Raw genomic sequence first — 12237 nt, forward strand, 5'->3', positions numbered from 1 at the left:
GTGGGCGCCGCTGACTGTACCAGAGAAACAGGATTGTTTTGGTGTAGGTTGAGTGGTGTCGCGTTACGGCGGCGGAGGGAGGCCTTGGGGGAAGGAATCCGCCAGGGGCCCAGCTGTCGACCCGGGCCCAGTGAAAATCCCTGACCTACAGGGAGGAATGGCCGGCATGCAGGGTGCTCCAGGTCCTGCTTTGGAAACACAGTCGTGCATTCAAAACACTTTCTTACACACCACCACTGTCAGTATTGGGGACTTGTTTTCACCCCAATCCCCCCCCCCCCACACACACACACCTTCTGTAAAATGTAGACTGGGCTACAACACATTGTTTACTTGCCAAATGAGTCCTTTTGGGTTTCCTTCAGTGAGCCCAAGTAGTGTACATCGTGAAGTGTTCGTCTTCAACACATCCTGCACATGCTTGCAACACTTTTTTACTGCAGTAATCTGTAGACAGAATCCACAAGAAATGGATTCACAAAAATACCTGTACAAAAATGACTGTTTCTCACCAAGTTTAATAGCACATTATGTATAAACATCTCACCTACATCCATACTGTATATAAAAAATCTATTGGAAATATTACGTTACAATAGCGTTCACATGATTAACATTAGTGATATGCAACAATAAATCTCTATTGCACATCTCAGTTGAACCATTACAAAAAATGGTTTTCGTTGTTCATTGCCTCAGTTAACTCAAGGGTGAAGAAATACTGTTAATAACATACTCTATTGGTGCATCTGTAGATGAGAATATTAAACCTATACTTGTAAAAGAGAATTGCTGCTGGCTTTCTGTATGGAAGGCTAACTAAGTGCAGTATGAAAGAGTAATGCCACTCGTGCATCTTTATTGTTATATGTTATTACTGCACACTATCTTATTGGCTGTTAAGGACAGAGACAAGAAACCAACAGGATCTTCTAACGATGGTTAATAGTATTACACTTAAGTCATTTAAATCAACGTCTTGTTATTAGCATCAACAAACTCGCCTCAAACTTGATCTCTAGCCAACAACATGCAATTAACCATGCCCTATGGATCCAAGAGTCCTTACATGTGACACAAAACTAAGGCTTAAATGACGGATATTACAACATGAACAATTAACGCTTAAATTATTAAATAATGTCACTTGGTAAACACGGGCGAAAAAGCACCCAAACGGTCCATGAGGCTGTGTCGAGGATGTCCCTGTAGATGTCGAGCCAAGCGAGGGTCAGTCATTGGACTGCTACAGTAATGCTCTTCCGTGTGGTTGGCAGCTGAAGAACATGCCACACATCCCTTTGGTCCCATTGGCCAGTCTATCTGGTGGAAGTTAGCTCAATCTTCTAGGTCATGGCTAAAAAAACACAAATATATAACCCCTTGTCTTGACCGAAAAAAACAAAATATGTGCAGTTGGCAACCCAGAACTTAGAAAAGGTTTTAAAAAGATTTCAGTGCTGAACTAATAAGAAACAAAACCAATAAACAATACTAGAATGCTGCAGCATGTTGGAAAGTAGAAAAGGAAGTATGTTCTCTGGACAAAAACACCTACTTTTGGCTCATACTGTCTGTGTGTTTATAATTTGAACAGAAAAACGTTTATGCCTTCTCCTCATTGGCTAGAGTTAACATGAATATCTTCCAATGAATCATTCCCGGAGGAAGACCCCAAGCGTCACATAACATACAACACAGTAACCTCAGAGACACAATCATAGACTGAAAAAGACAATGAAGACAAATACCAGTTAAAACTCCTATGTTAGAGTTTGCATAATAGAGTATTCTTCCAGAAAGCCCTTGGATTGAATGACTCAACCAGGGTCCAAAAACCAAACCACATGACTAACAGGGCTGTCTCTCGGTTTAATGTGTAAAAAAAGCCTGTTTAAACCTCTCAGGGTTACTGCTTCTGGATCTGAAACGACTCTCAGAGTCTAAACCTTCCTCTGACACCACAGCTGGACGCTATCATTCCGGTGCAGCTGTGCGTCACTGCCAAACAGAGCCAGTTTGTCAGGCTGGACGTGTCCGCCAGCACTGGGCGAGGCCTACAGCGAGCACACCCCGCGATCTCCGGCCTCCGACCCGGCCTCTCCTTTAGGGTGAGGCTCCTTCCAGACGTGGGGCCTCTCTCCGTCTGTGACCGGGCTGGGGAAGGGGGGGGGGGGGGGGGGGGGGTCACACGACCTCGTCTGACTCCAGACTGTACTCGCTGTACAGGGCGTCCAGGATGGACAGCTGCGTCTCCATGGCGGGCAGGTACACCCCCAGGTCTCGGCGCATGCCCAGCGCAAAGCCGTCCTTCAGCTCGTCGCCCGCTCTGGACACCAGGGCGGCGGCGAAGCCGGCGTGCGACGGCGCGGCTCTCAGGGCCAGCTGGACACAGGAGGCACGAGCGGTCAGGAGGGGGGGACACTCTCACAGACAACGGGGGGGGGGGTCGAGTCACAGTGTGAATGCAGGGGTGAGGGCGGTGGTACTCACCGCAAACACACCCCGGACCACCCATCCATGGTACCGTCGCAGCGTCTTCCCATAGGCGCTGTCTGAGGAGGAGAAAAGTCTCTGTTTTGGGGGGGTCATTTGGAACAGGTACAGGTTCTATGGACACTTTCTAGGCACTTTCTAAGCCTCTTTGGTCCTGCTCCTATTAACAATAGCAAACGACCAGAACACTGATTAAAACGTTCTGCAACGTGTGCATATCCCTAGGTGGAAACGTCCCCCCATTTGAGAAAACACTGGATTAGAACATAAGAGCAGTAGTTAGTCAATAGTACGTGAGGTATATCTCGTAAAAGTATGTACCAATTTTCGGGTCATGCAAGTTTGTGTTCTGTATGTATATATATGTGTGTGTGTGTGTCTGCATGCATGTGTGTCTATATGTATGTATGTATTTATATACATATATATATGTATATGTGTGGGTGTATATGTGTGTGTTAAACGGACAGCCGACTCACTGAGTGCCCCCTGGATGTCGCGCGCCCCGGCGTTGACCTCCGACAGGAACTCCTTGAGGAAGCTGAGGCCTCGTCGGAGCCACAGCAGAGCCTCCGTGGCCGAGTTGCGGACCTGGGCCACGCCCGTCTGGACCTCGTGCAGAACGATGCTCTGCAGCGTGGGGAAGCTCTCAGGGTCGGACACCAGCTTCTGGTGGATCTTCTACACAGCCACGGCACACGGGGTGTGGAGACACAGGTGTTGGGACTGAAGGAGTTGGGGATTCTGTTCTGTGATGTACTGTACAGTAAACTCCAACTGTAAGGGTTTTGTGCATGTGGAGTGTCTACTTAAATTATTTCACTTGAGTTGTGAATCTTTCCTGTAAGTTATACCAGTACAGACAACTGAGAAAGGCGGAGTTTTAACCTTCAAGCCATGAACAATTAAGATGTGGTAACCTGTTTGCACTGCCAACATTCAAGACTCGAGGCCTCCTGACATAAAAACAGGGGCATAAGGCGCCCCCATGTGGTCATATTGAGTACTACTAAGAATGGCAACGTCAGTGAGACGATTATAGGTTCTATAAATATAACTCTTTTATCATAAGCAACAAGCATATGTGCAGTCACATCTTCACAAGCTGTCACACTCACCTTGATGTTTCCTACAAAATCCATTTTAACCGGAGCAAACACTGTGGACCCCAGCTTGTCTGAGGAGAGAGAGTCCTTTGTCATTGAGCATGTTGATCATTTAGCAGCTGGGCCACTGAGTTTCCGTCCCCACTAAACCATTGAGCATTGACAAGAATTTCACAACCCGATTCGTTCACCTCAACCCGGACCACAAAGAAGTACCACATGCAACCAGGCACAGTGAACGACGATGGAGCATATAGTCAGCCAGTAAGGAAAAGGCAGGGGAAGGTCCTTTTGAGAGCGGGCCCCTCGTGTTGAGGACAGGTGAAAGGGGGGATACTGTGTGAAGAGTGAGTCCTTCCAGACGCACCACAGCTGTCACGTTGACTGCGCGTGGCAAAATGACGAGTCATACCTCTTTGTTTGGTGTGAAAACCAAAGCGCTGACAGGTGACCACGGTTTAGCATGCAACCCTCCCCACACGCACACCCGCACACCTACATACCTCAAAGGCCATTCAGTCAATTAGTAAATGTATGAAGAAAGCCTCGTAAAAGAAGTGAAAGAGGAATGACATGCAGGCACGCTCGCGGGAGAGAGACAGAACAAAAGACTCGACGAGACCAGGCAGAGACAGGAACGGAGGCGCATGCACTAATGATCGGGGTGGGGGCGGGGGATGCGTGTGACAACGACGGTGTTTTAAAATGGCTTCCACCAGCCTCATTAAAGACGGAGAGTGACGTCAACATTGAACATCGGGCAACAGAAGAAACGGGAAGATGAGGCAGGCAGGTGAGGAGAGAGACTGGAGAGTGTGGAGAGTGTGACAGTCCTACCTAACACAGGCACTATCGCATAGCAAGAATCCAAAAAATCTTGAGTAGGGATACCACAGTCGTCGTCCAGTCTTATATCACTAAATCTAAAAATTGAAACAGATTCAAACAAAGGAATATATTAGGGAATGGTGCCAGCATTTCAAACTTTTATTTGAGCCAATGAATCAAGCATAAATAAATAAATACAATCAAAACCAAGACCAACATAGAAAGGATCCACCAAAGTGCATGCAGTTGTGTCAGTGATGGAAGGGATTGTTCTAGAATCAAACTCTAAATGAAGCTGAATACAGTTGCTGTTAACTGGAATGGAAACTCCTATGTGATATGGTAACTAATCTAGAATGTGCTTTTCTGTTTCGTGGCATCTGGCTGCCTAAATAACGATATTGCTGAATCTTGTGCTTCAATACTGCATCTACACTTCCTTAATACTGCAACCACACACTGCTACACAGCAACAGTCTTGCTACATAGCGACGGTGAATTCCTCATGAGCAATAATCAAGCGCCATCATACGTGAACATCATGGCAATGACAACTTCCTGCCAAGTGTTCAGGAACACTTAAGGGGTTTAGAGTCGGGTGAAATCAAAAGAAAGAGGAAAGATGATTACCAAAAAAATACTTTACAAACCCAAACATCAGGTGAGGGCATCTCTGTGTCATGTGATCAGGAGAGAACACACTGAAGTAAAACAATCATCATTCTCCAAATTTGATTTTCAGACTGACTTCAATTCTAGTCATTTCACTTCTTAATGAAAAGGTTTGTTCTTTGGGGGGGGGGGGAAAACAGACCTTTGCTTGAAATCCAAGCACTGTTATTGTCCTCTTAATGGTTAACATTTCAGACGCAACATTAACAGAATACTGTATGAGTACACACTAAACAACCTCAAGTAATAGACATCTTGTGGTACTGATGTCAGTTCGTAATTTTAAAAGACAATGATATCAACCATTACCAGCACCTGGTAAAATAATGATTCTGTGTTCATTCTAACTGTCGTGTTTACGAAATGTGAATTTTGGACCGCTGAGTCACCTAGAGAATGTGACCCTCCTGAGGCGTATTGCCATACCTGTGGCTCATTGTGCTGAAGAAGGTTTCCACCTGCTCTATCTCTTCCTCCTGCTCCTCCTCCTGCTGCTGCACAGCACCCTGGGAATGTTGCTCCTCCAGCTTAGACTCAGCCTGGTAAGGGACAGCTTCCGGTTTCTTCTGAAGCAGGACATGGCTCTTTTCCTCCTTCTCCTGGGTAATGTCCACTTGCTGTTTATTCTCCACTTCCTCCATCTCCTCCCCCAACTCTTCCCTGTCTCCGGAAGGTTCCGTCTCAGAGGGGTTCTGGGTAATCTGGGTAGGGGTTTCTGGTATCTCCTCAGGGACTGGTCGGTCCTCACCAGCTGGACAGTTCTCTATGGACCACGACACACACACACACACACACAGACAGACGTGCACCCAAACGTTTAGCTTGGTCCACAACCACACTAAGTTGAACATTTGTCATGTCGAGTAATTACATCTTGGCTTGTTAGTTAATGAGGGTCCATTCATTGAATATGCAAATGCAATAAAGTAGCAGGAGATTCATCACTGTCCCACCCTCTAAAAGGCATTATTTTAACCATGACTGCGTACCACCGATTAGCCAATATTTCTGCAGGATAGTTCTCCTTTATGGAATGCAATATAGGTCTTATGTGTAAAGAGTCCAGATGATAAAAAATAATATAAACATGTTTTAAAGCTAAACATCAGTCGGTCAGAGTATTCTCCTTTATGGTGTTCACTTTAGGATAAATTATTCAGATTCATAGTGTATCCTGTGTGTGTGTACGTGCATGCGTGTTGGGGGGGGGATTTGAACCTGTTGGGTGTGTTTGTGTGCTCTCTGGGACTGTGTCAGGCCCATCCAGCTCATCTGGTCTATCTGCTCCAGAGCTCAGACTCTGGTTGTCAGGTTCTAAAGCGCTGTCCAAGATTGCACTAGGGTCACCCGCTCTGAAAAACAACAACACAAAGAGGGTTGAGAGAGAGAGAGTTCCTGTATGTAGCAAGATGTTAAAGGGGGGATTGCGTGAAAAGCAGGTTGAGTGATGGTATTGAATTTTAGAAGCGCGTGACCTACTTTCTTTCAAGGATCTGATTGGATTGGTTGATAGGTTTGACCTGTCGAGAACCCAAAACATCACATTTTATCCACATCCATTTAGTTTCAGGCATCAAACAATGAATTTGGCCGTGTGATTTGCACTTATAGCCTTCAGTCGGAATGACAACATTAAACTTCATACTGTTATATACACAAACATTCCACTGTCTATGTGTCTCCTTGGTTAAAAGTGTACGCTGAATGAATATATCTGCTCAATGGAGACGTTATCTCTGGGTGGTTGCGGGTGGGTGTACCTTCAGCGGTTTAACGGCCGCCACAGGGGGGGACCCGGGGGGGCTCTGCATGGGGAGCTCAGAGGTGAAGCTGTGGTTAGCTATCTGCATGCACTCCTCCAGGGTCTTCAGAAAGGTGGTGCACGTGGACTTCAACATGTTTCCCGTGTCCTCGCCCGCCTGAGAACGTTTCACACGACCTACTGTTACAAACTGCCGTGGCAGTGGGGAGATGTCACATGGCCGGGATTTTCCTTTGCTCCTCGAGCCAGGCCCAAATTCTTGGGTTACCTCTGCGGATTCCCTTGGCTCGTCGCTGTCCTTGATCTTGTTGACTTGCTGGAGGAGGAGGTCACAGTACAGCCGCAGTTCTGACATCTTGGTTTTCAGAGCCTCTGTGCTTTCCTGCAGCTCTGAGGGGGGAGGGAGAACAAAATGAGACCAGGAAGAGGGAGCTGGCCCTCTTAAGTTGTTGGAGATATGGAACAGTGCACACATCAGGTATTGGGACTCAGCTGTCAATGCTATGAAATGCTGTATTTGACAGAATCCAACAGAAATCCACCTTTCTCTCTCTTGGTTCTGTTGTCTGTAAGACAGGCTTTTGCGGTTCCCAGGGCAACCAGCCATTTCTGTCTCTCTGCTGTGTTGAGGGCTCGGAGGTAGAAGTACTGTTCTCCAGGGATGGTCAGGTCAACTCGGGTCAAGTCAGAGGGGTGAACTACGGTGACGTGAATTTGATGGTTGGAGGAGAAAATCACGAGTTAGCTAACACGTTTCCTTATAAAAATAATGTAATTAACTAGTTTATTATGGTTTCATTATAGCCATTTCCATTTAGTGGTAACCTATATCTACCAACCTTGTATCTCACAGACTGATATTTTAATGCTGCCCTTGCATCCTTTCCAAGCATCTTCTTGAGAATCGTAGTAGGACAAGGTCCCTCCCTTAAGCACAAACCATCGAGGCTGCCAGCCTGCAAGCAAAACACTCAATGAAGCACACCTCAAAAGCCGGTGTCGATTGGATCTAGCTAGCACTTCTTCTCGCGAGGCAACCAGTCATTTCTTGATGATGTCTTGCAAAATCATAAATTGGGGTGAATTATCTATCAAATCATAATCTTGGGTTTGCAACTGAGCATCGTAACATAAAAGCTAGCCTCAGGTTATGTTCTGTGTAGTGATAATTACAGTCCCTAAGCACTATGTTGGATTCTAGCTAGCTTACCTACGCTAGCTTCCAGTATGCAAAGGAGTTCAGCAAAAGCTAGCATGTATGTAGTATACCGGTATACTGATAACGTGGCCAACGTGTTAGTATGAAATAACCCTGTCTCTCGCCTACTTGTAAGCCTTGCCTTGCTATGCATCTTGCTACCTAGTCACAGAGATGACAGTTCACACTAGTGAGCTAACACTAACCTTATTTTATTAGCATAGCACCCTTACCTAACAAGCTAGCTAGATTAAGAAGACTTGCTATAAGACTGAAACAGCGAGTGGAGCGTAGGTCTACATACCACTTATGTAATTTGTCCATTTATGCAGTATCCCCTCCATTGTTTATCTCTTCTTGTGGTTCATTACTTGTTTTTCTAGGTAATTACAAGACGCGAGTTACAGCAGATCTCAGACTGAGGCTACTCAGCGTATCATTTTGGAGCAGCTGTGCATTTTCTTCATTGAGGTTGTGGAGGTAACTTACGTAGCATTGTACGTGAATCGGATGCAGTTTGATCGCGTAAAATCCTCCCCTGCCTTGTGACATGTGAGCACTGAATCGTTCTCAGCGCCAATGAACAGTAAACTTTTAGAAATGGGGCGCAACTTACACACATTCTAAACCAATCGTAAAACAGGAGGAGGCTCCCAGCTAAGCAAGTGAATCATTTGTTGCCACTGTCAAGTGGGCTATCTGAAGTTGCTTGCCACGTAGCTATCGGCAATCCAAGCAAGTTTCATGCATTGTTGCAGTTTTGTCATTTCTGAAAGTGTTGCATAATTTTTGACAAGTACCGGTATGCATAGCCTAGGCCCTAGGTTACAGTTGCTCTCGTATGCCTACATTAGTTCATACATTAAATGCTAGTACTACGGAGTGTTTCGCTTTTTGTTATTCTCTTTCTCTGGGAATTCCGCAAAACGACCAAACCAGAGATCAAACCATTTGTTTTCGGATGGTGACATTCTTCATGTTGACCTCGAGATTAGGCTACTCCAGAGTAATGGGGCCATTTTTCATTTCAGGTGACTGCGGATAAACTATGCTCCGACGACTCGATTATGACTTTGTTCAATTGTCATCTAAACAAGTCGACTTTATCCATCAGAAAACACGTGCGACCCACAACTATAGTTGTATTCAAGCCAAGGCTGTAGCATGGAGTCAACATTGGGGGGGACGAATTGCATTTTTTATGACAATTTTGGACAGCGTGCGTGGTTGCATGTCGTAGCGTAGCACATTTATATTTTAATATCAATATATTGGGGGGGATATTTTGACCAGATTTGAATATTGGGGGGGATGTGTCCCCCCCAATATGTATTATGATTACGGCCTTGATTCAAGCAACATTATAATAAGAGCAAAATCAAATAGGGCCTAGGTGTGGCACCCTGCAGGCTACAGCTCATCCTCATCATTCCCTACTACAATTTTGCTCCTTTCTTGATAGGCTATTCAACCAACCCCTAATCTTTCTTACAAGACCAGAAACTTGTTGACTAACCCAATGTTGTCTTAATGTGGTTGATTAAAACGGGGTTGGATCTGTGTGGCTCCCGACAGCCGCCACCAAGGGGATAAGAACCCAGTGGTTCACTCTGGGCATCAGGGAAGTAATCAAGGGTTGGGATTGAAAGACGTGTTCCGGAAAGAGCAGAAGCTGATCATCCCTCCAGATCTGGTTTACAGAGTCAAAGTTAACCTAAATGACTTCGTTCGACTGGTTTGTTTTTATGTGATCAGCAAATTCATCATACCAACTCATGAATCCTAAGGCAAACTGAGTGAAGCAGTGATGCCCCCCGCCATCCTTATAGCCTACTCTAGATTAAGATCATAAAAAGTAACCAAATAATTGCCGCTCAGGAGGATAATGACATATTATACCTATATATTAGATGTTATTCGATATTTTTATTGTCTGCCCGGGAATGAAAATTGCAGAATGTACGGTATTTTCCCCAAATTCACAATTATTATATTTACGTAAATTACAGGTAGTTAAATTAGATATATTAGGCCTACTAATTGTGAATATGTTGCAGTCATAACAGCTGGACAATTGAAACAGACTTTAAACAGTAAATTATCTGTTAAATAACTTAATGTAGGCTAATTGTAAGATTAAACCAGATGCGTTCATGTTAAAATGGTTAGGCCTATAGGCTCCGTAAACTCAACAAAAGATAACCACAACATTTAGCCTACATTTTTTACTTGTGCAGTCACTGATAGCTATGGCAACTGATGTCAAACGAAGTTTGCACTCGAGTCTTTTTTAACATTAGTCATCCACTGAAATAAAAAACATATTTCAAGAATTCTTCACTAGAGGGTGCGCTTGCTTGTCTCACGCCCAAAAAGTCATCAGTCCAATTGCACCTGTGCGTTTTAACATCCGTTTGGCACTTGTACTCTTCGTGCACGTTCATGTTTTTATGAGTTACGGAAACTACCTTATTTCCAGTGATGTGGAGGAATCTAAAATGCATTCACTATGGTTCTGTTTATACACTTTTTAATTGTGATCTACTCTATTGTATGGCAAGACAGCAGCATTCCTCACCACACCCCAAGTAGACAAGCCCATTAACAATTTGTTTGTGTTTCACCACATTTGCATATCAATCTACTGACATTGAGCCATTGAGTACGAATTCCATCCACGCCCAAATGAATTTCAGCCCTAAGTTGATCTCCGTTAAGACATTTTAATTGCTCTGTGAGTTTTGGCATGGAGCAAAACGAAAGTCCTCAACCTTGAACCAAATGATACAATCAAAACCTTTAGTTTAGCAATGTCAAATAGGAATAAAACACATGAGAAACTGTAAATCTTTGCTGTTATTTTAAATATCAAGTTAAACAAAAAGGATGTAGGCTATAGGGCCTACATTCCATGTGAATTAAGTATTATGTAGATATGTTTTAAACTAAACGACTGACAATGATTACTTCATATACCTGAGTCTGGTGTGACAAAAACATAATGTCACCGTGTGTGCAATTTGTACATGCTTGTGAAAGACAGAGTTTGAGAGATGTGCATGTGCATCTGTTCAAAACAAACATGTAAAGAATAGAATAGCATAGAATAGCATTGCATAGAAACACTGTAATCACTTTGCATAGGCCTACAATTTAGAATTACATATATTTAGAGGTTATTTAGGTAAAAACAAAAGACTAAACTAAATTCAGAAAAACATGTAGATTTACTTTTGCAATACTGCACGATCCCTTTCTAGAAGTATAAGCAAGGTAATACGTGATATTGTTTCAGACGAACCCACATACTAATAAATTACTAGAATATGTAAAAAGATGATGATGAGCTATTCCTTCATTTTGATCCCACCTATTGAATATACTACATATTTAAATCATTGACAATGAGTTGTTGTCCTTACTAGCAGTAAGTACTCTCTAAAGTGTCCATTAAACACGTAAATGTAAAGCTACAGGTACACTTCGTCACTTGGCAGTGATTATAGTGCATTATATTCTATTTTGCAACAACAGCCAGTCCGACATTTCCATTGTTAAAGTTGCTGTTATCTGGAATGGCCGCTCGAACTCTTCTTTTTTCTTTAAATCGTCCCGAACGAGAAATGTTGAGGTTCCGTCGGCAAGTCTGTTCATTGAACATAGGCTCAAACTCTGCCTCTTCAAAAATTTCCTTGTGAAATTTCCCCTTTTCAGAATCTGGAGATGCGATGGAAGACGCAGTTTCCCCATCAGGTTTGGCACCCCCGGATTGCTCATCTGTCGATATTGTGTTATTCTTCTTCCTCACGGTAAATGCCCGCCACCAAGGGTATCTCGCTGCCATGGTGAGGATTTTGTGGTAGTCCGCCTGTAAGAGTATATGAGTTCATGTTAATTATATTGTTATTACAGGACTAATTGTATAATGTGTGTGCGTCTATTGCAGTGTTGATAAAAGCAGGCTAGTGACCTGATGCTGTCTTCTGTAGTCTTGGAAAGATTAAATCCACTATGAATTTGATATGGTATCCCTCTTCCTACAGCAGACTTATGTTAACATAACTTACAGGAGGTTACAATGTTTGTGTCTGAATTTGCTCACCTCACCTGCCTTTATCACCTGTGTAGCTCCGCCCACATGGAGGCAGGTGAAATGATCTCTTATTCATACAAAC

At 43.9% G+C, this 12237-nt stretch overlaps 1 protein-coding gene and 1 long non-coding RNA gene across 3 annotated transcripts; both read right to left on the bottom strand.

Moving 5' to 3' along the window:
* Positions 1–498: 498 nt before the first annotated feature.
* On the bottom strand, positions 499–8625 carry plekha8 (pleckstrin homology domain containing, family A (phosphoinositide binding specific) member 8). 2 transcript variants are annotated; one of them, XM_047039369.1, is made up of 13 exons: positions 8367–8625; positions 7704–7820; positions 7407–7562; positions 7133–7254; positions 6863–7021; positions 6582–6622; positions 6321–6454; positions 5529–5865; positions 4440–4525; positions 3615–3673; positions 2976–3177; positions 2494–2555; positions 499–2385 (listed from the first exon to the last, which is right to left on the bottom strand). In XM_047039369.1, exons 1-13 carry the CDS (start codon positions 8404–8406, stop codon positions 2188–2190), a joined length of 1713 nt encoding a protein of 570 aa, XP_046895325.1. In that variant the 5' UTR covers positions 8407–8625; the 3' UTR covers positions 499–2187. The 2 variants fall into 2 exon arrangements, with proteins under 2 accessions (XP_046895325.1, XP_046895333.1); XM_047039377.1 differs by lacking the exons at positions 499–2385; positions 2494–2555 and adding an exon at positions 2562–2656.
* A 1950-nt stretch (positions 8626–10575) lies between these two features.
* On the bottom strand, positions 10576–12218 carry LOC124477151. The gene is made up of 2 exons (XR_006957089.1): positions 12033–12218; positions 10576–11930 (listed from the first exon to the last, which is right to left on the bottom strand). It is a non-coding gene; the product is annotated as an uncharacterized LOC124477151 (long non-coding RNA).
* Positions 12219–12237: the final 19 nt, after the last annotated feature.

The sequence above is a fragment of the Hypomesus transpacificus genome, chromosome 2 (assembly GCF_021917145.1).
Source record: "Hypomesus transpacificus isolate Combined female chromosome 2, fHypTra1, whole genome shotgun sequence".
NCBI classification, from domain to species: domain Eukaryota; kingdom Metazoa; phylum Chordata; class Actinopteri; order Osmeriformes; family Osmeridae; genus Hypomesus; species Hypomesus transpacificus.

Bases quoted from the DNA above. Each gene is read 5' to 3' on its own strand.
- plekha8 (XM_047039369.1), bottom strand. From the start codon at position 8,406: ATGGAGGGGATACTGCATAAATGGACAAATTACATAAGTG. The intron at 7,022-7,132 runs GTAACCCAAGAA...AAACGTTCTCAG, and splicing joins AGCCAAGGGAATCCGCAGAG to GCGGGCGAGGACACGGGAAA. The intron at 6,455-6,581 runs GTAGGTCACGCG...GTTGTTTTTCAG, and splicing joins AATCAGATCCTTGAAAGAAA to AGCGGGTGACCCTAGTGCAA.